The 27,067-nt window shown below is 38.8% G+C and overlaps 2 protein-coding genes across 3 annotated transcripts in view; one reads left to right on the forward strand and one right to left on the reverse strand.

Annotated features, from left to right (window-relative positions):
* On the reverse strand, window positions 1-9,063 carry map3k8 (mitogen-activated protein kinase kinase kinase 8). Of its 2 annotated transcripts, none has more exons than XM_084747027.1 (8): window positions 8,927-9,063; window positions 7,698-8,072; window positions 7,419-7,589; window positions 5,574-5,835; window positions 4,122-4,228; window positions 3,083-3,235; window positions 946-1,192; window positions 1-851 (listed from the first exon to the last, which is right to left on the reverse strand). In XM_084747027.1, exons 2-8 carry the CDS (start codon window positions 8,043-8,045, stop codon window positions 727-729), a joined length of 1,413 nt encoding a protein of 470 aa, XP_084603153.1. In that variant the 5' UTR covers window positions 8,046-8,072; window positions 8,927-9,063; the 3' UTR covers window positions 1-726. The 2 variants fall into 2 exon arrangements, with proteins under 2 accessions (XP_084603153.1, XP_084603155.1); XM_084747029.1 differs by having other exon boundaries at window positions 8,923-9,051.
* The window catches only part of mtpap (mitochondrial poly(A) polymerase), a 20,166-nt gene continuing 1,902 nt past the window's right edge, over window positions 8,804-27,067 (forward strand). The window contains exons 1-9 of the mRNA XM_084710378.1: window positions 8,804-8,813; window positions 8,940-9,107; window positions 10,453-10,619; window positions 10,743-10,976; window positions 11,123-11,347; window positions 13,554-13,765; window positions 15,871-16,097; window positions 21,348-21,440; window positions 21,546-21,619. Of these exons, the coding sequence (XP_084566504.1) occupies window positions 8,804-8,813; window positions 8,940-9,107; window positions 10,453-10,619; window positions 10,743-10,976; window positions 11,123-11,347; window positions 13,554-13,765; window positions 15,871-16,097; window positions 21,348-21,440; window positions 21,546-21,619 (1,410 nt within the window). The remainder of the gene's footprint in view (window positions 8,814-8,939; window positions 9,108-10,452; window positions 10,620-10,742; window positions 10,977-11,122; window positions 11,348-13,553; window positions 13,766-15,870; window positions 16,098-21,347; window positions 21,441-21,545; window positions 21,620-27,067) is intronic.

Consider the following 27,067-nt stretch of genomic DNA (forward strand, 5'->3'; position numbering starts at 1 on the left):
GTAATTTTCATTTTCATTTATTGCATAATGACACATTTTCAAACTTTGGGCAATTTCTACGCTCAACACTAAAGAAAACAGAAGTACGACAATTGTCTTTTTCAGTAAAAAGCACAGCAGTCCTCATCTCACAGGATGTACAAAACACAAGTTAGGTATCACATGCATTCCACAGAAGCCTCATTTGCACAGCATCACAATGCTATTAATATTCCACAGGAATTGACAAGAGGAAGTCCAAAAAGAACTACATATCACACGTCTGCATGGTGCACACATAACAGATAGCTTACAAATTTTAGTGATAAAATATATTCTTTTTAAAGACTATTATACATAGTTTCATGAGAATAAAACATATATTTGATTACTGTGTTAACTAGCACACTGAAATAGAGCATGTACAAGAACTCCGTAGAGAGTTCTACCATTAGCTCACATTTAATGCTCACTGCTACGTAATGCTTCTCTTCCTACCACTGTCCTGCAGTGTTGTTGAGTCACATCAGTCCATATTAGCATCAAGGTTGAGCTAATTCCATTCAATACAATCTTGTAAACAACTGCAGTTCCTCAATGAGCCATGGCGCCTGCAGCTGTGCACCAGTCTGAACTCTTCGTCAGTCCTCCAACAGTGCAGGATGAGCCACACTTAGAAGCCTACAAAAGTAATGAACTAGCTTCGACTTGGACTCAGGCAAATAAATGGTGAGCTGTGGTCCAGTGCTAGCCATATTCTGAAGCTGGGGGTCCAGTCACCAGTTTACAGTAACCTGACAAGGCCCCCAGGTCAATGTACAAGGAACCCTTTCTCCTTATGTGGCCAGAGTCCTCAGAGTACAGAGAAGATTCTGCAAAAAAGAGAAAAGAATATGTGTTAAAATAGGGAAAGTATCTTATTATTTAGCAGTGGAACTGAATTCGCCACAGCGCCTAGGTCCTTACCCTGTGTGGTGTCGTGGTGCTGGCTCTGCTGCCGTAGCATGGTGTGGGTGACCTCCTCCATGGCTGAGTCAAGGCTCCAGCAGCGCGGCTGATCCTCCCTTGATGGGTTGATGGCCTCGTCCTTCAGTAGCTCGGATGCCGTGCTCCGCAGAGCAGGGTTCCTCTCCAGGGTTCGCTCCAGGAAGGAGCGCATGGCCAGGCTACAGTCCTCCGGTATGTCCTCCAGAGGGGGAGCCTGCTTGTGGATCTGATGGGAGAGAGATAAGACAAAAAGGGCCTTAGAAAACTGCAGCATGAGAGAACAACAAGTTACAAAGACAGACAAGACTTCCAGATCACCAAAAAACAACAGGCTGCACAGAAGTCCCCCACCAGCTGTGGCCCAGTTTTTTTTTTTTTTTTTCAGTATTACTATGAGCAAAAGCTCGTAAAACAAGTTTGATGGTAGTAAAATGCAATGAAAGCTCGACCTGTAGAACTGACTTAAGCAACACGAGTTCTCCATGACAGCAGTGTCATGAGGAAGTGAGTAAATGTCTAAATTAAAAGAGCTGATAGCCATTTAAAAAACAGAAACAGGACTTCGTGTTAGCAAAGAACCCATGTCATGGAAAACAAAAAAACAGAAGTAGAGACTGACAAAATGAACCTTAGAGCACACATGGAAATCAGTCACGTCAAGCATTTGTCATTTAGGGCTAGGCTGTGGAGGATGTGATCAGGGTCATGGAAAAGTGTGTGTGGTTTTTTTTAATGCAGCAGTATACAAGATAGTGTCAATCTCACAACATCTAAGTGTCATACAGTGGCTTTGCTAGTGGCTCTGTGAGGGTGTAATGCAAAATGCAGTGAAAGTCAAACTATCAGATTAGATTTGGACTTTGATGTAGTCATTGTGGTAAAGTTAATGTAACTAGGGATGCAACTAATGATTATTATAATTCTTGATTAATCTGTTTATTTCTTTCTTTATTTTTTCAGTTAAAACCCAAGGTGAGGTCCTCAAATGTCTTGTTTTGCTCACAACCCAAAGATAATCTGTTTTCTGTCATAAAGGAGAAAAGCAACCAAAAAATATTCACATTTAAGAAGCTGGAATCAGAGATTTTTTCATTTTTAATTCAGTACTTGTTAGCATGTTAATCCTGTGATAAACAGTTTTTTTTTTTTGAATGCTTTATGGCAGCTGAAACAAATTGTTAAAACAATGTTGACACTCGTTAACAATTATCTATTTAACCATCCAGCAACCTCAGATCAAAACATTCATCTGGAGTCGTGTTTGTGTCCACCTAATGATTGTTGGTCCAATATTTACTCTACTTTTAGCTCTGTTTAGGTCTTCACCATGTCCTGAGGAAAATGTCTAGCTCTTTAGCTGCAAAATGCTCAACTATGTTCACTAAAAAAAATTAAACCAGCTGCTTACTGGGGCTGAAAGTGACACTAAGAGAGTGACAAGACTACACTGAAACAGTAAAGCTGTTGTCCATAAAACCAAAAGAATGAGCTGAAAGACACTAAAAGGCTGAATAGGCCTGAGGGGAGATAATACATATGTAGATTAATATTGATTGGTGGTGCTTTAACATTTGCTATGATGTGAAATAGCACTCAAAACAAAGTAGAGTTAAAAGTTGATGGGATTGTCACTAATTTTTATTAGGGCATTTGGTTATTACCTCTGAGTGCAACCCTCTTTTCTCAATTCATGGATATATACAACTAGGATAACACACAAGCGGGCCAGAGCGCAGTAGTAACCCTGTAGATAGAGCTACGGTATTTGGTCATAAATCAAAGTTAGAAATGCCTGTACTAATTGTATGACAACCCATCAAGCAGACATTTCTCTCAGAACCACAAAATTCAAGCCACTGTCTGGAAGAACTGTTGTGGAAATCTATCTGATAATTAATGAGACATTTCTCTAAAAACAAAAATGTCAACCATCAATAATGGTGGCAGTAAAGAAAAAGTCATGAGGTCACCGAAGTCAGTAAGCTTCATCCCCTGGGGACCATATACGATGTCTGTGCCAAATTTCTTTGCAATCAATCATTTAAAAGGTTTTTAAAGAACCAACCGAGCAAAAGAATGGTACTAGCATAGCTCATAAAAATTGCAGAGTACTTACGATGTAGAGGTAGGATGGGTAGGCAGTGCGTGGGTATCTCCGGACCCATGGAGGGCTACCAGTCTGCATGTGAATGATGGTGGTACCCAGGCTGTAGATGTCTGTCTTGGTGTTATGTCCTCGACACAGAACCAGCTCTGGACTCATATACATCTAAATGACAGAAGGGTAACATAACATGAATTAAACATAAGGGGGGCTGCAGAGGACAAGGTGTGACAGTGATTCCTCTTTATGGTTTAACATGAAAGTGAATGCATCAGTGCTTAACAACAAATAGGAAGCAATCTCTTGCACTAAAAGGGTTTTTCTGTTTGAACAAACATGATAACCTTTATGCCCACGCTGTTTGTGTCGAGGTAAGGGCAGTGCAGAAGCACGTTGAAGTGTGAAAAGTAAACACACTAGCAGAGTTCATCTTTTTCTCTGCTGGAAATTCCAGGCTGCCCTCCAATGTAGGCCTCAACAGCCCAGTGTACTTCACTCTTATTACTGCTGGGTGTCTGCCCTGGGACTTTCCACAAGCCAAGCCATGAGAGGCCCAGTGTACATGTAGTCAAACCTACTGTTATCTAGACTGACACACAAACAGGTCAAAACATGGGAAAGCTGGGCAGACACACGATGGGAGAAAAGGCTTGTGAGAAATCTCTTGGATTAATCCTAAAATTTCCCAAGTGCTGATTGCATCTGCACTGGGACCCCTCAGCATAAGCAGACTATTATTAGCATCAAGGAGGTCAATGAGTGCACTGAAAGCTCTGCAATAATGCTTGCCAATCACAAACGTTCTATAATCATTTCGGAAATGACAGAGACAAGTGCTGACAAGTCTTCAGACTCATTTCTTTCAAACCTTGGGGGAGTCTAGCCTGACTCGAGAGTCAACAAGAGTGCTGCCTTTTCTACGAAAAACACTCTCAGAATAGAAAAACAAGTATTGATTGGACTAAGCAATTACAAAAAAACAGAAGACTTGGGTTTTTTGCATTGCACAGCCTGCAAGACTCTTATCAGATCTCTGGCGTATTTTTCTTACCTCTGTTCCTCTCAGGTCTCTGGGAATGTAAATGTCCTCTGTCATCTGCACCGTCAATCCAAAGTCCACCAGCACTGCCTTGTCTGACATCAGGACAATGTTGCTGGCTAAAGAAAACAGAGAAAACAGTAGTTTTGATTCAGATGTTGCAGTGTGCAGGTTGACATTCAAGGTAAAACTTCATGACTTTTGTGGCCATTTAGAGTGTTAAGTGTTAAGTCAATCGAATGTATGGTTCATGACATATGCAAAGGACACATACATTCATACAGACAGAGATTCCTTCCTTTATAGTAGGTTGATGCTGCTACAGCAGTGCCTGTTGGCCAAATGGCACTCAGACGTCATACCTACATGTCCATTTAATGTAGTTGTAATAGCACATGCAAGCTGTAACAGCAAGTGTTCAGGAGATATGATATTTTTTGTAATAGAGACACTGCCCACAGCATTTGAGATAACTATTAGGACAAGCTGTAGCAAAAAAGTATTGAATATAAAAAAAATCCAGACATGTTTGGATAAAATTCAAAATGGCAGAAAATCGATCTAGACACAAATGGGGATGGCTGCCAAGAGTGATGATTTAGATCAAATGAATGGCTTGGAAATAGCCAAAGGGCATATATTCATACAGACAGAGATTGCTTCCTTCATATTTAGGTACTGAACTGGCTTTGCATTGATTTCAACTGGACAAAGCCATTGAAGCCTCCCAAGAAGAAGTCAAGCATATCTCATGCTTTTACCAAAGGAATCTGTCAGATAATTTGAGGGCAAGCCTTTCGTGAAAAAGTCTCATCCTTCCACTTAAAAACCACACCGAGGTTTAATTACATATTTTGATCGCAGGCAGGAAACAGTGACAACCACAGCCAACGTGTCAGAGGACCAGGCTGGCCATTGTCGTAAGTCATTTGCCTCTCTGGACCCTGCATTTAACCCTGGGGGAGCATGAGAAGAGGGCTGGAATTTCCAGGCACAAACAGCCTTTAGGCCATGAGGCTGACAGACGGCTCTGGAGAATGCTTTGATTCCAGCAGCGCTGCTGTGGTCCGACCGACATGAAACTACCTCACATCAAACCTCAGCTCAGCCCCACCCAGTGTAACCAGCATGTCTTCTTGTAATCTAAGTCATTAGCTACCACATTTTCTGTCAGTCTATCCTGCTACCCTTGAAGACTTCCTCAAAACATGTTTGCCAAGGTTGCCTGATTTTTGTGATCTATTTGGTTTGTGGCTGTCTGGACTGATTCACCTCTTTCCTGCTCAGCATCTAAGACTCAGTAGAATTATTCACAAGAACTGTATCCGTCTGTGGCTTGACTTTGACGCAAGGGGGGTAAAAAAAAAACTGACATTACATAATTTCCTGAACAATTTGTTCTAGCTTTGTACAATGCAGTACATCTATCCACAGGTGACAAAGCCTTTGTTGTTTTGTTCTTACGTTTGATGTCGTGGTGGATGACATTGTGCGAGTGCAGGTACTCAAGACCCCGCAGGACTTGCTTGGTCACCCAGATGATCTCAAACTCCCTCATGGGCCCACAGCTGTCTAGCTTCTCCAGGACAGAGCCGCCCTCTCCTGCCTCCATGAACAGGTGGACGTTCTGATCGCAGAACAGAGCACCGTAGAGCTCAGCGATGTTCTCATGGCGGAACCGGGCCTGAAATTCCACGTCTGCTGCTTTAAAGTTCTCCATAGGGATCTGTGAGGATGATGATGAGATGTAAATAAATGCATCATAAGTCAGTTGCTCTATTTTCAGGAATCATTTATTTAGATGATTGATACACTTCTCACATCTGTATGATAAGCATGAAGCTAGAGCCAGCAGCTATATAGTTTAGCTTAGCAAAGAGAGGCAAACTGCTACACTTTATTTCTAGTTTGTGCCATCTGTGAACAAACAGAAATGTAAAAAACAATAAGCTGAGCCACGAAGCTGCTGGCTGTAGCTTCATAATTACCATAAAGACATGAGAGAAGTAACCATAAAGCTAGAGCCAGAACACACTAGGCTTAGTTTAGCGTAGCTTAGTATAAAGACTGTGAGCAGAAGGACACAGTTAGCCTGTTTAAAGGTACAAAAAATCTGCCACCTGCACCTTTAAAGCTCACTAATTAATATGTTATATCTGGTTTGTTTCATCTGTGCACAAAGAGAAATGTAAAAACAATCATTTGTGATTTTAGTTTAGCCTTTATGCTAAGCTGAGCCAAGTAGCTAATCGCTGTAGTTTTGTATTTTACAATAAAGAGAGTGGTATCAATAAAGTCAGAGCTAGGAGATGCCAGGCTTAGCTTAACTTAAAGACTAGGAGCAGGAGGGAACAGCAAGCCTGCCTTGTCCAAAAGTGACCAAAAAAAAAAAAAAAAATCAGCCACCTGCACCTTTAAATCCCACTAATGAATGTGTTAGGTCTACTCTGCTTCATCTGTACACAAACAAAAGTCTAAAAACAATGATTTGTGGTTTTGAGAGGGTGCTGGTAGGCACATTTTTTACCTTAGGACGGAGACAGGTTACCTGTTTTCCCCCCTGCTTCCAATATTCATGCTGATTTAAGCTAACTAGAGAAAGACTTGGATCTTCTCATCTAACTCTTGGCAAGAAAACAAAATCTTGAACTATTCCTTAAAAACATTTTTGTTACACAGTGGACCAATTTTTAAATGATGACACTAATTCTAGGTTTGCTTCTGAGCTGCAGGAAATTACCAGTACTCTGTGACATTTTTGCCAGTAAGTCTTTCTCTGTGTACAGTGTGTGCTGTGTTGACATAGCATTCTTATGATAAGTAGGAAACTACTTCATTTGTCAATATTTTCCATGTAGGAAAGAGTAAACACACTGTTCACCCTCTGCAGGTGTAAAGTGCAGTTTCAGACAGATAAGAAAAGAACAGAATGCCTCGTAAAAGGGTGCTAGATTTAACTACCTGAGTTAAATCACAGCATGCCTACATATTGATTTTATTATGTATTTCACACTGTCACAAGCAGCTTGAGGAGCTGTGGGAAGTTACAGTTAAATTTCCATTCTTGCTCTAATCTTGGCCTGTTTTGTTAGTCTGACCTAGTTCTTCTTTTAAGTGAGCTGTTCCTGTTCTCTTTTACTTGAAGGGAAAACAGCAAATGTCATGTTGACATGAACATTCAGTTGACAAATACGGGACTAGCTGCTGTAACAAACAGTACTTGGCAGGTGAATTATTTGGCACCAAGGTCAAGAGTTTCGAGAAGCCATCGCAGGCTCCAAATTCCAGTCGTTGCTCAGCAAGACTCACCAGTTTGCAAGCCATTCTCTTCCTGGTGGTGGTGTCCTGAGCCAAGTGGACTTTCCCAAATGAGCCCTTAGGCACGAGGCCAGGGCCGGGATTCTTGTAGGTCAATTTCCATGGAAACAGAAGCACGTCCATGTTGATCTGGTAGCGGCCTTTTTTTAGAGCCATGTACTTCTGCAAACAGTTTTAAAAAAACACGGAAACAGTTTTGAAGGCTGATCATATCAAAATCTAAACAATTAAAGACTCATTTCCGTGCACAAACAATAAGATGCCTCTTACCTTGTTCAGCAGGACTCCCATTTCCTTAGACAAGGGCTGCAGCCGGTCTGCTGCCTGCATGTTGGACAGCAGGTTGACAAAGGACAGGAGGTCTGTCACTGTCCCATACCGAACACCACCAACCCCATTCATATATTCCTTCTGCTGACTCCCCGACTCCTCCAGGTCTACTGCCTCCTCGTTCTCATCCATCTCCTCCTGGGACAGACTTTCCTCTTCGAATGACAATCCCCCTTCCTCCTCCTCCACTTCTTCCAGCTGATACAGTCTCTCTGCAGCGTTGATGATGTCTTCTATATTCATATGAGCCAACAGCAGTTCTACTCCACTATTATATTTGTAATCCATCTTGATGGTCCGCTTGTGCTGCTCGCTCTAAAATAAAACATCAGGAGGTCAGTTTATGGACATTTTTTTCTGATCAGTTCAGACTTGCAAGAGATCCTGTCTGTGAATGACTCGAAAAGCTCATCTGGAGCGCCGGATAGTCAGTGACACTTCACTGAAGCACTGAGGCTTTGATTCAGCTGGCTGGACATGCTGCTGGGAGGAGCTTACAATACTGTTTTCCAAGCAAATGAAGGGAGTTTCACAGTAAACCCGGGAAGCCCCTCGGAAAGCCTGGACCTTATTTTTACATCTTTAAAATAGAGCTGCAACCAACTGGTCCTTAAATTAATCCTCAACTATTTTGATAATTGATTAATTTAAAAAAGTCAAAATTCTGATTCCAGCTTATTAAATTGTGAATATTTTTGGTTTATTTACTTCTCTGTGACAGTAAATTGAATATCTTTAGTTTGTGGATAAAACAAGACATTTGAGGACATCATCTTAGGGTTTGATCAACATTTTTCACCATTTGCTGACAATATAGACCAAACAGCTACTAATCAATCAATAGAGAAAATAATCAACCGATTAATCGTCTATGAAAATAATCGTTAGTTGCAGCCCTACTTTAAAACACAAACTGCTCATCATCAATCAAATAACTATAAAAGCTCATTAGTAGTTACTGTGCGTATCATTTGCATGTTTTTTAGAGACAGACGGACATCTCTGCTCTCCCCTGTTAAAATTTAACAAAACACTAATAATTCCAGATGTACAAAAGTCACAACCAGTCTATAAAATATTTGGCTGCTATTTTTTGAGGTCAGCAGATTGTTTAGTTTATTAGCTATAAATAACCTCAGATGAGATAGTAAAAAACATGCCGTACTTGCCGTAATCTTTGAGTCAGAAGTTTAAGGAGAGTCCTCCATTGTGTGTCTCCAGCGCTCGCTGTCAGACTGACTGAACCAGAAAGGGTCGGTCGGTGTTTAGAAGGAAGTAAACAGAGGAAGTTCACTCGAGCAGCGCGTGGGTGGTTTTGGCGTCGATGTTGGTGCCAGAGCTTTGCTCTCTGTAGGTTTCGTTTTCCCTTTGTTTTGTTTTCTCAGATGAAAAACAAATTTCATATCAATTGATAGGTGAAACAAAGGACATCACATTCTTCAGAATCGTTGGGTGTTTTCCTGCGGTAAATTGTTGCTTGTTGTAATAGGAACTCCTATTGTAGGTCAAACAACGTTAGAGACGTGTAAGTAAACTAGACATAATAAGACATAATATAAAAATTCAAAATAGGGACGTTGTATGTGTAACTGTAATAGCTACCCAGGACACAGTAGAAGTGTAACCCACCATACATACGTGTGTTTATCACCCATATGTTTATCGCTGCAATGCGTTTAATTTGGTACCTTCGAGTTGCCGTATTGATGTCCACGCGCATGTGCCCTTCCACTTCTTTCTGAGTAGCAATGGCGTCCTCCATAGCAGTCTGCAGGTTACATATGAAGGGAAGGGGCAGCCTGGTGAAGTGCTTACAGAAGGTGGAGACGTTTTTTCACAGAAATATTGGAACAAACGTTGTTGCTGCGCGAGGTGAAGCACTTTAGAAAGACGAAACTGGTTCGTAACTTTTGTCAAGCTGTCAAACAAACCAAGTTAGCCTGCTTACTAGCCTTGATACGAGCTACCCCACGTAGTGCTCGCCACGCCAAACTTCATTCAGAAATCTGTATATTTTAGGTAGCCCTGGCGAAAATTTAAAACGAGCGACGTATTTCATAGAAAATGAAAAACTTTAGGAATCATTAAGGTCTCGGTAAAATTCGGCATTAGTTTATGTTACCAAGGAATCCTAGTTTAGTAAAATCCTCTCCCGAAGTGCCACTATCTTAAATTTTAGATAAGATTAGACTTTAAGAACTGCTTGTCTATAGATGATATGTATGGCGAATAGAAGAGTTACTTCTAGGAGTTAATAAAACGTGCTGTGTTGTGATTTGTGGCTTGCATACATTTTGCTTAACGGTGTCAGTTTTTGTGATAACAACACTTCACCACAAGTTATGCTCAAGTCTTCAACAGTGAATCCCCAGAGCTGGAATGATTCGCTCCTAAATAAATTAATCAACTGACTGCTGCTGCTGTTTTGATCATCGATTAATTGCTTCAGTCATTTTCCAAGCAATAATATCAAACATTTGCTGTTGCACCTTCTTAAATGTACAGATTTTATGCTTTTTTGTAAATGAAGAGTCTTTGGGCTCTGGGAAATTGTGCTGACCATTTTTGACCATGCAGCAAAGTTTCTGGCTGCAACATCATGCTTACTACACAGGGGTGAACAATGACAACAAATAAATGTCTTTTTCAAAGTAAAACTATATTATTGATAAATATTCTGCTTCTTTGTTCTCAGATGAAAAGGATGGACGCAAATCTTTGTACGCTCTCCAGGCAGAGAGGCAAGAACAGGCACATAGATCTGTTCTCATCAGCTGCCCCTCCAGAACCAATGAGAAAAAAATCCTCAAATATTTATCAAAACATGGAAATATCAACAAGTACTTCTTTTATGAAAGCTATGTATGTGAATGACCAAGCTCCTCTGATAAATAAGCATTATTTTTCCAACATATTCATAGACAAACTTGACTGTCATACTAGGATTTGCATGATGAAAGTGTGTGTATGGGTATTATTCTCCAGGGCGTGTATGCCGTAGTGGAATTTGCCAACCAGGATGGTCTTGCGTCATTACTTGAAGAAGCAGCCATCCCCAGTGTTAACCATGAAGCCTTGGTGCCCTTTAAATCGAGACTGCTGACACTGAGGAACCTCGGCTCAGTGGAGTCATCAAACCAGCAGTCAGGCCAACAGTGCCAGCCACAAACCACTGTTCCCATCAACCAGCTCATACAGAGACTCTCCAGAGAGGAAAGTGTAAGTGGTTGGATTATCACACCCAGATATACAGTTTAGATTGAAGGACTGATTCAGTTAAGATCCAACTTAAAAGATCAAACCATGTGTGAAAGTCTAAAACAGATATTGTGTTAATTATGGCCTGTCCACTCTTTCCCCCTCAGATAGACCAACAGGTGACCTCTCTGACTGAAGCCTATCAGCTAACAGAAGAGAACAGTCGGCTGCGTTTCCTCGTCTGCTCTCTGGTCAATGACATTGCTGCTGCTTATTTCCCAGAATGCACCATCAAGCCATTTGGCTCATCAGTGAATGGCTTTGGCAAGCTGGGCTGTGACCTGGACATGATTCTGGACCTGGATGGCATCACTGGGAGAAAAACAAAGATGGTAATAATTTGGTTTGGGTTTGTCCTTTTTTTTTCCTTTGGACTGAATGTGAAAATGAAAGCCATCAGCTGACCGAGGATGATTACATGAATATTGGCAGATGTAATATTTTCAGTTTACAAAATAGAACGCTGTGCTTGATAAAACAGGGGTGACACATCTGCCATGAAAAATATTTTTTGCTAAAATTGATTGGCATCACACTGAGCTGGACAAAATAAAACTCCTCTTTCCACTTGCAAGATCTAGCCCTTTCCAAAAAAAAAAAAAGAAACAGCTACCAGCTGCTGTGGTCACAGTCATTTGCTGCCATTTAGGTTTTGTGAGCTACGCAGTGAAACTGAAGACTGCTGTGAACAGCAAAGACCAAAAGAGATTTTAAAAAATGCTAGACGAACTTTGCTGTTGCATCAAAGCATTTTTTTTAATCCTTGAAGCTTTTACTTTGAAATTAAACAAAGGTCATCTTGGTAAAGAGTGTTTAAATGAATAGTCACTACTACATAAGTGACTGTTCCCTGGAATCACTTAATTACATTCTATTAGTATCAAATTCATATTTTATAAAGAACTTGCAATAAGTAATAAAATCATTGTCAGCTTAGTTGCACTTTTAGTTCATAGATTTATTCTCCTGTCTTGTTATAAAGGTGTCATACAAATGCAAAGAAGGAAGAAGTACAGTGATGGTAACACTTTACTTCACCCCAGCCCTGTTTAGCTTATTTAAGTAGTACATGCAGTATATGTAAATATATTTGTATATATATTTTATATGTGGCTTTTAAAGCCACTATAATGTAGTCGTTAGTATATATAATTGTTTACTATAAATTTGTCATCAACTATATATATTCCTGTCCTGTGGGTGGATGCTGTTACATAAATAGATGAATGACAACATACAGTAGTTAAACACAGTTGTAATAGATGAAATATGTCTTCATTAGAGTTAGTTATGTATGTTATAGTGTAGTACAAGTTCTAACTGCTAAAACATACTGTACATTAATGAACACTTAAAAAGTGCATATAGCTGTGTACAATTACATTATGTAAAGGATAATATACAGTGAACGGATCATTATTGCAAAATAAAGATAAAACAGCATTATCCCACTGGCTACTTAGTACAAAAATACACAAAACGTTGATTTTAAAATTGATTTTATTGCTTCTTCTAAGTCCTTCAGAGTTTATGAGGAGAACTATTTCCATAGCAATGGTCTGTTATTCATAGTAGCGGCCTGCTATTCAGAAGTAACAGAACATCAAATGCTGTAATTGACTGATCATAAGCTAGTAATCAACAAAACTGTAGTGTGTTGTAAACATGTAGTAGATGTCTGTATATGGCCTATGGATACTAAATAGGGCAGTTAAAGTGAGGTGTTGCTGCAAGAATACAGTAAACAAAAATGTGAATTGTGATTACATCATATCAAAATGGTCCAAAATTTGTTTTTGGTACTCTATAGCCTTGTATAATGTAGAGTAGAAACAATTCATCAGTTTGTTAGCGTTCAGTGTCTCCAGGCGTCTTTCTGCAAGACACCGAAGCCCAGATTTCTTCCGATGGTCAGGCCAGCACTTTGCATGGTACATAAAGCGCTAATATGAACACAGCCATATACCACTTAGTCAATTAATCTGCAAGTATTTTGATAATTCATTAATATTTTAAGTGGAATTTCAAGCAAAACTGTCAAACAGTTCTGAGGATCTGCTGCTTTTATATCTTTAATATTGTGAACTTAATACTTTGAACAATTTTGAGCAGTGTTTTTCAATAATAATTTATGACATTTTAAACACGCAAAGAAATTGAATGTGAAAATAATAGGTGCCTTAATCTTATGTATGCGATCAGTTGTTCTGTTTTGTAGTTATGTTGGATTCTCAAAGTGAAACAGTTAATACACAGGACTCAGGTCATAATCCCTGCTGATAAGAAGCCACTGGATTCCTGCCAGTTCAAGTTGGTGCTGCTTCTTTACATTATTCAGATTTCAAACAAGTACCTCTGATAGTTCCTATTTTGCTGTAATGGATTCTACATTTTTGTTCCATTTTGGGGACTTTGAAGGGAACAATATAGTGCATAAGTGGTGCATTGAGAATTTAGAAACCTAAATAAAAAGCTGTGTAATGTAATAATGAGAGTATGTGTGTGAATCATAGACATCTCTAAACTCTCTGTGTGCAGCCAAAATCAGGTCTGTCCCTGGAGTACCAGCTGAAGAGAGCCAACTCAGAGCGAGCTGTCACCCAGAGCATCCTGTCTGTCATTGGGGAGTGCGTGGATCAGTTTGGGCCTGGTTGTGTTGGGGTGCAGAAGATTCTCAACGCACGATGCCCCCTGCTTCGGTTCGCCCACCAGCCCTCTGGCTTCCAGTGCGACCTCACAGCCAACAACAGGTATTCATCCCGTGCATAGGTATTATATTAGTCTATTTTCCATGCATAAACACTGTGAACAGTTATTTGTCATGGCTCTGGTGTTGCAGTGGTCAGTTTCATATAGCCTGAAGGTCATGTCTCGAAATGTCACTCAGGTCATAGCTCTCTTATTTCGCAGAAACTGCTCATTTTCTGTTGCCCTGAATGCCATTTGGCCGCACTGGCGTTGCAAAAGCCCCAGACAGAAACCGGCCTCAGGCAGGAAGTGCTGCAATGCTTCAGTCACATGCTGCCACAGCGAAACTGAACAGGAGGGCCAAACAGGGGGCTTGTTTGTGTTTCACTTCTTTCCTTGCAGCCTTTTTGGTCTTATCGTGGTCTCTGCTGATGGTGTAACACACCTGCTAACGTACAGAAAACCACACTGCAGTTTCTTAGGCAGTGGAGGCGAACCACCCACTGTGGGTGGATGTGAGGGGGACTTTTCTCCAATCGTGCCGTGAGATCTTTGTAGCGCAGCATTTTCCTGCCTCAGATATGCAATCAGTGTGCGTGTGTGTGTGTCATAGAAACAGAAAACTAACAGCAGCTGAGAGCGACTGAGGCCGTCTAAGTGACAGGCTGAAGGCTGCTCTCTAGTGGTGGCTATGATGTGGGTTTAGTTTCACTGACCCTTCACTTTCAGCATAATACAGTATTTTACTTTCTGAACTCAGGAGGCTGTGAAGTGTTTGGATGAAAGGGATGCTCATCATCAAATTTTGCTCATATTTACATATTCATGGGCCTTTTTTAAGTTTTTATTTTTAGGATTTTTAAATCTCAGTTTTGACAGTGTTAAATACACTCTGCAGACAATTTATTATAGGCCTGCAATAGACAAATACAGAACAAACAGAAAAGTGAACCAGCTATTTCAAAGAGTGCACTACCCACTAAATCTGTGGAAAGTGTCAAATGATTTAGTTACAATGCTAAATATGTCCTCAAATACAGGCAGTTTAAGGCTGGAAGAACGCTAAAACACATCAGTAGGTTTTACTGATGCTGTTCTAGAAATATATACTGTAGAAAACAATAGTGGGACACTGACATAATTGTAAAGCGGGATTGAAAATCTGTTCCTCGTATGTAATGACATTTAACACAAACAATTTACAGAACATCTCAGGCGAACATTATAACGCAGCTGCAGTAGTAGTTTCTAGAGCTGTACCCGACTCTGAATTTTGACATTTGAATCAGATTTGACTGTTCAATACAGAGATTCGATGATTTGTTCCTTTTCTTCTTAGTTCAGGGCCACACTGAACTCTTGTATCGGCCTATATTTGTCTCACGTTGTAGCCTACCTCACGTTTTAATGCCTAAAGTAAATAGGTCAGGTATAAAATCCCAGCCCACCATGGAGTCTGTCTCTTGCTCTGAGCGCTGTTAGATGTTAACACCACCCTCCATCTCTATCACTTCGTTGTCGTTTGTGCTGATTAGAGACTCAGTTTGTAAAGTTTACAGCATGAAGCAGCTAAAAAATCAAGAGCAGAAACTTGTTAAAAACCACTTTACCTCAGCATGTTGTCATGTGGATTTTTTTTTACCAAGTGCACTAGCTAATATAAAAACACAGTTATGGTTCCCCTTATTTATAATTTCTCATGTTATCACTGTGCATTTTTGTAAGCTTCTATCTGTTTTATCATGTTATTGTAATGATTCAACTCAATGGCTTTCAGAGGGCAGCCCTGTATTTTTTCCCTCTTATTTTACATCATCAGCATCAGAGATATCAAAGGATATGTGTAAAAGTTGTACAATGTTTGGGATATTACTTAATTTTCTGCCATTAACTGCCTTGTTTCCTATTTGTTATTATTATTATTGATTATATACATTCATTATAATGGTGGGTGGCGGTTCGGACACTGAATTGTTATCTAGTCATCCTTTAAAGGTCTTTTACGATTACAGAGTAAGCTACTAAATGCAGATCATATGAAAAATTTCAGTTCTCATGCTTATATTGTGCTGGAATACTCCACACTCTCAATGGTGAGATGAACGGCACATTGAAGCCCTGTCTAAACATGCAGAAGCCCAGTGATGATTCCGTATGTTCTCCACAGGGTGGCGGTCAAGAGCACAGAGTTGCTGTACCTGTACGGAGAGCTGGACCCGCGGGTGCGTTTCCTGGTGTTCACCGTGCGCTGCTGGGCTCGAGCTCACGGCGTCACCAGCAGTATCCCTGGGGCCTGGATCACCAACTTCTCCCTCACCGTCATGGTGCTCTTCTTCCTGCAGAGGAGGAGCCCTGCCATCATCCCCACCCTGGACCACCTAAAGGAGCTTGCAGGTACCACCCAGCACCATCTGTCACTCAGCCGAGAGCACCTTACTTTCTGTGATCAGCCTCTTTATTGCTTTTTTCCTGCACTCTTAAAAGACACTGTGGAGGTCCAGCAGGATAAGGTCACGGTGCCATATACAAACACATACGTGCACCTTCCCTCACCACAGTGTCCTCATTCTTCAAACCACATTCTCACCATAGTGACATTTACTAAAACCACACCGAGGGGTTTTTCCTTAATGTCTGTTTATGAGATCTTTGTGGGCAGGGGTACAAACTATTAGCACCACTGCTGGCTTGTAAACATTGGATTTTCATGCTCATTTCATGTTTTTGCCCTACCTTTTACGTTAACCCTCTAGGGACTTTTTAAAGGTACTGGTACCTTGACTGTCTTACTATTTTAAGAACTGTGTACATTCAGTACTCTAACATATAAGCAAGTAACCTATACCGTTTTTTTTTTCAGTACAACCTGGGCTATTTGAATATGTATGTAACATTAATTCCACATAATATTACAAATAGTTATAAGGCCATAATGTTTACATTTTTATCTTTGTAGTGAACTTGTTTCTATGTCCAATTTGACTCGAGGATGAACTGATTAGGTTTTGGTGGTCAAAGATCAAAGGTCAAGATCATTATGTCCTCACAGAAACACTATACTGATTATGACAAAATGTCATACAAATGTCTAGTAGTAGTGATGACATTTTATAACCAAAAAGTCAAAGGTCAACATCACTGTGACATATTCCACAGGAATGCAGCGTCCTCTGTAACCTTCATCACGTAATACTCACCAAAACACCTAACAGAGTGAGGAAAAACTAAAACTAAAAAACTTTTAACAGGGGTATATAGAGGAAACCTCAGCAGACAGACAGTCATGCAGTAGATGTGTGTACAGAGAAGACCAGAAAAATCACATTAAATGAAATGATTCAAATTTTGATGATAGAATTTCTGATAAATGATAAAATGTATGTGAAGAATGAGTATCCAGGAAGATGTTGAACAACTTCAAGTGTCACCAGGTGGGACCTGAGCCATACAGCCTTCTCTCTTCCTCTGGAAGAGGACAGGCCTCACAAAGAGAGAAAGAGAGAGAGAGAGATCGAGAGCAAGAAAGAGAGGGGAAGAGAAACTCATACCGCTTGTACACACATAGGAACAAAACGGAAACAAAAAACAGTGGGTTAAAGAGATGCAGCGATTCTTAGAGAGTTCACAGGTTTTGGTGTGTTGTTTTGCACCGTGCATTGAACTGATTGAGGTTTCTCAGGAAAGTGTGTCAAGAAATTTCAGCATTTAACCACCGATAACGGTGAGGTTAGTGTGGGGTTTTCCACGGTACGATACAGCTACGCTCAGACCAGTAAATAACGTACAGTATGCTGCTGTAGATTTGATCAGCTCAGAGAAGAGTCATCAGTCAAATCAACAACCCTATAAGAGCAATAAGGTATTTTAGTCTCTTCAAACTGTACTAATTTGGTCACTCAAATTCACACAGTGGGAAGAGTTTAATAAAATAATGATTCTTGGATTTTTTATATGAGTTTGAAATGTAACAATTTGTAAGTGCTCTAATGATTATTTTTAATGTTTGATTGATTAATCTGATAATGATTGTCAGCAGCAGCCCATCACAATTTCCTAAAGCTCAAAATGACATTTCCTGAAAACTTATTTGTTTTACCAACAGAACATATTATGTCACTTTAGACAAAGAAAAGTATTAAATCCTCATCTGATCTGCAGATTACTTGTTTAACCTATAAAATGTCAAAAATCAGATTTTGCCAAAGGCTGAGGCCATGTCATCAAATGTCTTGTTTTTTACTCCAACAAATGAATATTCACTTTATTATCACATCAAAGAACATCTGGAACCAGGAAATGTTGAATATTTTAGCTTGAAAAATAATTTAAACTATTTATCAGGGATAATGAAGTTTCTGATGACAGGTAATTGACAAATTATTTTATTGTTAATTATTCCAGCTTTGCAGTTTATTACTTAAAATGAATTAATGGCTACTCGCAATATCTTTACACATCTGTCCTTTGTGACCAGTGACATTTTTCCTTGTTGTTAAAGATGAAATTAACCAACAATTTTACAAAAAGGAAAACAAAAACAAAGTCTTTGCTAAAGGAAAAACTGTTTTTTTGTTTCTTTTTCCTACCTTGCTGTTCCTTTCCTTACATGCAGAGTGATAAAACAGGACTTTATCAATCCTTCTTTGACCTGTCCATGTAACCAGCAGATGGATTGGGTTCTTTTGTTATATTAATAAATATTATTGCAAATATAAATCAAACTTTTTGGCACTTGAATTATAATATCAATTGCACTTTCAGTCCACTAGATGGTGCTGACTTTTTTTCTGGTGAGTTTAGCAGATGTCACAGTCAGTGGGGCTTATTTAATTTCACTGCAATTTAACATTTAATTTTAATTTGAGTACAGGTTTTATTTTATTTCTATTACAGTTTCAGTAGTTTACTATAAGATTCCCCAGTTACTGCATAACTTTTTTGTACAAGTTATCACTGTTCCAAATACCACACACATTTGCATTTGTTTAAGTTGAATGGACTATGTATTAAGTAAGGTATTAAATTGCAATATATGTTATTGCAGTACTCTTATAGCATATGGCAAAATGTGTCAAATCAATATAATATCAGGGCTTCTTGATATATCGATATTTTTAGGCAACACTGCAATTGTACAATTCATATCTTGATATAAACTTTCTCTAAAATAACAGACCAAAAATTCTCAAATAGTAAAAACATATGATGATCTTAAACAAAATGATGCGTTGCTATAGATGAAACTACCCAACAGTAAGACTGGGTGATATGGACAAAATCAGATAAAATGATAAAACCAATAACCCTATCAATATTGCAACAATATTGTAGGGATGACCATCACAAAATATTAACGTAGTGAGATTTTTGATAAATAATCATCAGTAATGTGGATATAATGACTAAGAGGGTAAAGAGAAATAATAGAACAAGTAAAACGGTCTGGTAAGTTCAAAAAATTACTCACATTACTTTAACGCAGCCTTTAAAAAAAGCAAAAGACAGCACTTAGGCCATCAGCATTTCAATATCAGGCAGAGGTGGTGAAAGTAAGCACAATCTGTACTCAAGCAGAAGTACAAATACTTGTGGAAAAAAAGACTGGTGAAAGTAAAAGTACTGATTCAACTTCTTTACTCAAGAAAAAGTGAAAAAGTACAGGCTCTGAAATGTACTCAAAGTATGAAAGTAAAAAGTCACCTTCTGAAGGACGTTTCTATTGGTAATTCCTGTCTGCGCTCAAGTCTCGTCTCATCTTGTCACCTTTTACGTCTTTTTCATCTTGTTACATCTTTTGTGTTGTTTGTCTTGTTAGGTTGTTTTTGTATTTTTTTGGTCTTGTTACATTTTTTACATTGGTTTTGTCTTGTGATGTCTCACATTTTTTTCTCTTGTTACATCATCTTTTCTTTAGACAAGTTTTTTGTTTACAGAAGTTACAGGGTACACGTGCATTCAGGGGACAAACAGCTTTGGTAGCTGGTCAAAAGATTAGAGTCAGCTGTTGTAATCAGCATAACATTTAGCATAGTCTTTCGTATCATATTACTATATTATATAAAATGTTAAATTGTGCTTACAATAGTTGAGGATCAGTTTGGTCATCAGGTCTCTGAATGAAATCACCCCTCCAAGTTTGTTATTCAAATAAATGTTTCACTAAAAGGAGCTGAAACAAAAAAAAAACATTTTGTGTTGCTGACTTGTCCTATTAATTTTTCTCAACTTACCTGGTTTTGTAGGTTATTGAGCCTGTTAATCTTCTCTTTATTAACCATATCAGGAGCGTAGATGTAACATTAATGTCAGTAATGAGCGGCCCGGGAGAGGAAGAGAGAGATCTCAATGCTGTTTGCAGAATAAGTCACTAAATTTGTCACTACTCAATTTCTGTAAGTAAAAGGGTCTAAATAGTTGCTAAATCTGTTTGCAACACTGGTTGTGCTATGTGGACAAGCATGTTTTCTGCTGCCTAGTTGCATGCACATCTCTGTGATGATGTTGCACTGAAACCCGTCTGTGTGTCATTGTGCCTTCCATGTAGGTTGAAATCATACTTGATGTTTTGAAGATGGCATGCAGCAACACAAAAATAAAATTAATAAATAACTCCCCTCAAATACATGGTAATAAGCAAGTAATAAGCTTGTTTTGAAAATGTAACAAGTTAAAAGTAAAGATTTGTCAATGTTGGGGGGGAAAGTAAAAAGTTCAATACTCAAGTAAAGGACAGATAACTGAAAACACTACTTAAATACTATAACAAAGTATTTGTACTTAGTTCCTTCCAATCTCTGATGTCAGGTATGACCCAGCTGCCTTGGCACCAACCTAAATTACTAAGCATGTCTTTCATCAGCAGTCCCGGATTGTCTGCAGCTGTTTTACTTTATTTCCACAAACCAATTGTTTCTATTCTGTAGATAACATTAGAACATACCTTACCTTCTCATTACCTTTTATATATTTGTAATGAATGTGTCCTGTGATAATGTGAACCAGCAGCACACCCGTCTGCCTGCCAGTCCACTACTGCAGCTCCTCTATCTCTGTCACCTTGGCTGCCTGATAATTGCCTTCCAAAAGCAATCTACCCCCCTCCACCACCTCCTCTTCCTCTCCCTCCACCTCCTCCTCCTCCTCGGCCCCGTTTAGCTCAGACTCTATCACACAGAGTGCTTACAGGACAATAAAAGGCCCATCACTCTGGGAAGGTCGATGACCCCGCCTCCACCGGACACACACGCGAGCATACAGGCAGCTATTTAAACAGCAGTGTTACACACACACACACACACACACACACACACACACACACACACACACACACACACACACACACACACACACACACACACACACACACACACCAGCAGCAGCAGCAGCAACCTCATCGTGGTGAAGGAGACTGGTAACAAGGGCACCGCTGGAGACGTAAACCAGCCAAGCAAGGACATGGTCCATGCTCTCTCTGTTTTGACCAGCTTCAAACACACACATGTACATGCTCTCCCTCCTTCCCCTCTGTGTCTTTGTGTTTCCTCTCATGAACGCAGCGACGCCATCCATCTGTGTCTTGTTTACGACCATCATAGGCCTGTTAAGGCAGTCACTTACCTTGTATCCCCGCTCTCGTCTCACAAGGTCCCGCGGACAAGTGCGTGATTGAGGGGAACGACTGTACGTTTGTCAGCGACTTCAGCAAGATCCAGCTCCAGAGCAACACAGAAACACTAGGTGAGCACGAGAGTGAAGAGTCACGGCTGCAGACCCACAACTCACTTTGATTGATACTGGTGTTTTGTGTTAGCGGCTAACTTGACTTTCCTTACTTTATCTCAGAGCAACTGCTGCGTGAGTTCTTTGAGTTCTACGCCACCTTTCCTTTCAGCAGAATGTCCATAAATATCAGAAAGGTATGTATTAATATTTATAGCCATAATAACCCCAATGATGGCCATTTACATTATCTTTTGATTACTTAGCTAATCCTAAAACTTAATTATAATGACAATGTAAAAACAATACGACAATATGAATTATCAGCTGAATCTGCAGCTCACATCAACTTCACAGAGCTTTATAGGGAGTTTCAGATCATCATTTAGCTGTCTGGCTGGCTGGAACTTTACAGTTTTGTTTCTGTGACTGCTCTCATAATGTTTGTTTTCATCACTTAACAGCTGGTAGAAAGCAAACAGAGAGCTAAAAGAGTGAATATTGCCAGAATACTCATCAGGTGGTGAAAAACATGCTGTCAAATGAATGATAATGTTTCTCTGTAACAGCTGGATGTGTAAATAAGTTTGCAGATTAACTGTAAATAATATGATAATACTCATTATTGAGAATTGGTACAAAACTGTATTATGAGGGTTTTTGATTTTTACTCTTCAATTATGCTGGAAAATATATTTTAAAAAGATTGAACTCTTGGCTATTAAACCTTTTAACAGGCCAACCTCCTAGTGATTAATTTCCTTATTAAATGCAGATGTCAGCTCTGTCAGACGTCTTACAGAGTTGATAAAATGTTCCGTTTTTTAATTTCACAGCACAGTCATAGTGAGCAGCCATTATAATTTTTAAAGTTGCTCAGAGTTCTCTTATTTCCAATCAAAATTTTATTTAGCTTTGATTTAGAAGGGCTACGGAGTTGACATATTATGGTTGAGACACATCTGATAGCAATATTATTTAAGGAATTTCTGGAAAAAAAAAAACAGAGTTTACCAGTGCTTGAGCGGTATTCCCATTGTTTTTAAACCCAAAAGTGAGCTAACCCTCTTTATGCCTAGGTTGTAAAAACAAAGATGATTATAGCAGCGCATCTATACTTGTTATCAGTAGGTGTTGTTAGTTTGAGAATCTGAAAGCTTTTAACACATTTTAAAATTGTTTAAAGTTGTTAATTCTTGTCTGGAACAAGGCTGTTTTCTGTCACAGCAAGTTTAGCACTTATCACATATATTTGGTGTATATATAAATCCTTAAAGCAGTATGTTCACCGACATCTGAACCTTGTTTTTTGCATTCTTTGCGAGAAACTGTTTGTGCTGCGTCAGTTTTGGAAAATCCAAACCGGTTCCATATCGCAGATGTAGAACTCTGTGTTGTCATCCATTTCATTATGTTGCCAAATAAGAAGGGGAAGGAGAAGAAATCTGAGGCACCACCTACTGTTTGCTGTTATTGGTTTACTGGTGTGTCTCCAGGGAAAGTGTGACGCAGACCAGCAGAGAGTGTGATTTAAGGTTTGACTTGTGTGGATGTGGATGTGTGTATACACCAAAGAAGAAGCACCTGATAGAATGTGCACATACTTAGGATCTCTCTGTAAAGGCAAATCATGGAGACATTTTAATCATTCACAATCTAATATATATAATATCTAGTATTTTCTGACAGCCTTTTACTATTACTTCCTCCATTTTAACACCAATATCTCTACTTTCTATTCTTTACATTTTCAAAACAGGCTTCTTACTTTTTATTTTTAATGCATTTGAGAGAAATTGTTGATTAAATTTGTTCAATCTAAGTGGATGGGGCAGTAAAGCATAGAAAAGGCAATTCCTTGGTGTATCCATCAGTGCCTGTCATGCGACAGACACAGTGAGACAAAAACGATGTAAAAGACGTAACAAGACAAAAATGAGGCAAAAGACATAACTGGATTAAAATGACGTAAGAAGACAAAAATGACGTAAGAAGACAAAAAAGACGTAACAAGATGTAAAAGATATAACGAGACAAAAATGATGGAAAAGATGCAACAAGACTGAAAAGATGTAACGATATGTAAAAGCCATAACATGGAAAAAATACCATAAAAGACATAATAGGACGAAAAAGACGTATAGAGACAAAAATTACATCAAAGATGGAACAAGAGGAAAAGACGTAACAAAACGAAAAAGACAGGGAGGGAGACTTGACCACAGAAAAGGTGAGGTTCTGTTAGCTTTGCACAGAAGCAGCCTGTAACAGCAGCCTGTAGAAATGTCCCTCAGAGAGCTACTTCTTACTTTTATACTTGAGTAAAGAAGTTAAATTAGTACTTTTACTAGACTTCTACTTGAGTACAGAATGTGTGTAGTTTTGCTGTGGACACTGGAACCGGTCACTGGTTGCTGTCTGAAACTGTCCTCAAAACTAAAGCCAGACCAACATGTCACCCAGACTGTTATAAGCTGATATTAGCATGTAGCAGATACATCTGCAGCACGTTTGTTTGATATAATTTTGAAACTGTGTCAGTATTATTAAGTTTTTCCTCAAGAGGGCGCTGACTACTCTTTAATATACCTCATTTTAATATATCTTTATTCATATAGTACTTTTTCTAAACCCAACCTACAAAGATCTTAAAGGGATAGTTCACCCAGAAATGAAATTCAGTCATCATCTACTCACCCTCATGCTGAGTGAAGGTCAGATTTAGCTTTTTAGCCACAAAAAAACTGCTGGAGTTTCACAGGAAAACAGTGTTGCAGAATCTCCCAAATAATGGAAGTGGTGACCAGTTTTCAGACATATGAAAACAATAGAATAAAAAGCCTCCATACTGCTCATTTGGTCTAATCCAAGTCTCCTAAAGCCCCAACATACCAAGTTGACTAAAAAAATGTTATTTACACCATGTTTTTAGCCTGAATCTTCACTGTTTCAGCCAGGTTCACTTGTACATCCATGTCAAGACTTTAAGAGACTTGGATTATGCCAGACGAGCAGTATTGTTTTTTCCGGTTGTGTTAATGTTTGAAAACTGGTCATCCCTCACTTCCACTGTCTGGGAGATTCTGCAATGCTGTTTTCCTGTGAAACTTCAGCAGTGTTTTGTGGACTAACAAAATAAACCCAACCCTTTGGCATGAGGGTGAATAGATAATGACTGAATTTTCATTTTTGAGTGAACTACTCCTTTAATAATAAATGCCTTCAGAATGCAGCACCAGTCAGGCTCTACTCACAAAATGGTCCGTCCAGCCCTTAGGCTTTACTGTTGCTTGGACGTCTTGTAATCTAGTTTGAAAATCAAACTGTTGCATCACCAAGAAACCAGAGCATAAAGAAAAATCTATTAAAGAGCTTCAGCAGTAAAGGAAACCCAGATCAGCCTCCTTTCAACTTACCCTCCCTGCCTCAGAGCTCAGCTCCAGCACAGAATCTGTTGGTAATAAAGGCAGCGTTTGGTGGATGGCGTCTTCTTCCCACACACACAGATGACAGATGTCCTTGTCATATGTGATTGATGCCGGCCCCACAGGGCCTGGCGCCCTTGAGCTGGGATCCCAATTAGGAGCTCCATCAGGCTAAGTGTAAACAAATGCATATTTATTCTATTTAGAGCCACATTCAGCCTGCTGTTGTCTGTGCCTGTGAAATGCTTTTGATAGGTGCTGAAAGAGTGTCAGCAATAGAACTTAAAAAATAAAAAAGGGTTGCACGATATGGATTTTTCTAGCAGATACCGATAACTGATAATTACTTGCTTCTCATAGCTGATATCAATGAGATAACTGATAATCATGTAATTTTAAATAATTTTCAAAAGAAGTTCAAAACAAAGTGAATATAACTTATAGTTTATACACACTTGAGGGTAAGAAAGGCTCAGATGTAGCGAGCAAAGATGGATGATTTTAATCTTCCATAGCTCTGACTGAACCAAACCAAAACATCACTATTACAACAAAAGCAAAAAGGGAAAAAAAATCACCTCTAAGGCACTCTCTTTTACAACAATAAAAACGTCTTTTTTGTCACAACGTGGTCATGTTGGACCTTAAAGGAGAAGTCTGTAATATATTTACTGTAATAATTCATAAAGTAACCATGATATGTCATCAAAGATCAAGGAATACTCACAGCAGCTGCTGTGCCCTCCTTTGATATTTCTATTCCAGGCCAGAATAGCGGTTTTAATTTGCCTGTTTCACGTTACTAAGAGTTCAAATCGATGCCCAGTGTTCACTGAATGAGTTGGTGTCTGTTTATGATTTGTAAGAAATCATTAATAATCATTCATCTTTAAAAGGAGTAGATATTTATTTAAAAACTCCAGAGTTTTATTTCAGAGCAGTGGGCTTCTGTTTTCTGGATAATGGGCTTAAATTTACATTGACAGACAACCAACAGTTATAAACAGCTGATCAGCTTACTGTTATCTTCAATTTATGATGTTGCGCTTGTCTTGAACTCCAGCAGCAATCCTGCGGTCAGTTCACGCTTCGAGCAGGGGGAAGCAATTTGCTTCAGCCATAGATCATACATTAAATAGGAATTTCATATTTAACATGTTTAATGTACAGTCTGTGGCTCCAGCTTGCTGGTTGGACAGCAGTACTAATTTTTTCATGTGCAGTGACTCCTTTAAAACAAGCGCTTTGGTATCTTTGGTATGTTTTTTCTATCTTTTGACTCCCCAATGAAAAGGGAATGCTCGAATTTGTTTGTTTTAATGTCTGACATGACCATACCATGACATTAAAGGAATTTTAATTGTTGCCTTCTAGGGTTTTTTTTTTTTAGGAAATTTTTGGTGTCCCTATCCAAAAACACCTCAAACAAACTCATTTTGAATCCAGGAAGTGCTCCTATCCAAACACTATTTGAACAAAGAACAGTTCTGACTCTTCAAATGTTCATTTTTCTAGTAAAGTTCAAACAACTAAACAAATATTCCTTGGATTCTACAGAACAGTTGAAACTAAAAACTAAACTAAAATTTCAACTAAATGCTTTAACATAATCAGTCAAATCAGATATTGTTATTTATATTATTATTTCATTTTCAGCTAATCTGTCAATTATTTTCTAGAGTAATTGATTTGTTTTTTCATAAAATGGTGCAAAAACATTGATCAGTGTTTCCATAAGTATAAGGTTACTTCTTCAAATGTCTTGTTTTGTCTTCATCCCAAAGATATTCAGTGTATATTCAGAGGAAAGAAACCAGAGAATATTCACATTTGAGAAGCTGAAATCAACTTTTTTGCGTAAAACTTGCTCAAACAGATTAAATCAGTTATCAAAATAGTCGAGAATTAATTTAATAATTGATCATTAATCAATTGTAACCCGTCATGTATGTTGGATTTTTAGTTAAATTTATACCTTACAATATATATTGTATTGACTAATGTTACTCATCAATGAACTATTTAGCATCTTTCATTTATATTCTATATATATTCAGCTTTACAAACTTGCCTTGCATCATGCACAAACATCTCTCCAATTATGTAATAAATTAAAAATATATGTAAAGACTTGTCCCCATACAACCAGAATATCCTTTGGTGTCTTCGTCACTTTAATTTTACCCACAAATCCAGCTTTAACGTTTTGACCAAGCGTCC

The sequence above is a fragment of the Lutjanus erythropterus genome, chromosome 21, assembly GCF_056507025.1.
Source record: "Lutjanus erythropterus isolate fLutEry1 chromosome 21, fLutEry1.hap2, whole genome shotgun sequence".
Classification (NCBI taxonomy): domain Eukaryota; kingdom Metazoa; phylum Chordata; class Actinopteri; order Lutjaniformes; family Lutjanidae; genus Lutjanus; species Lutjanus erythropterus.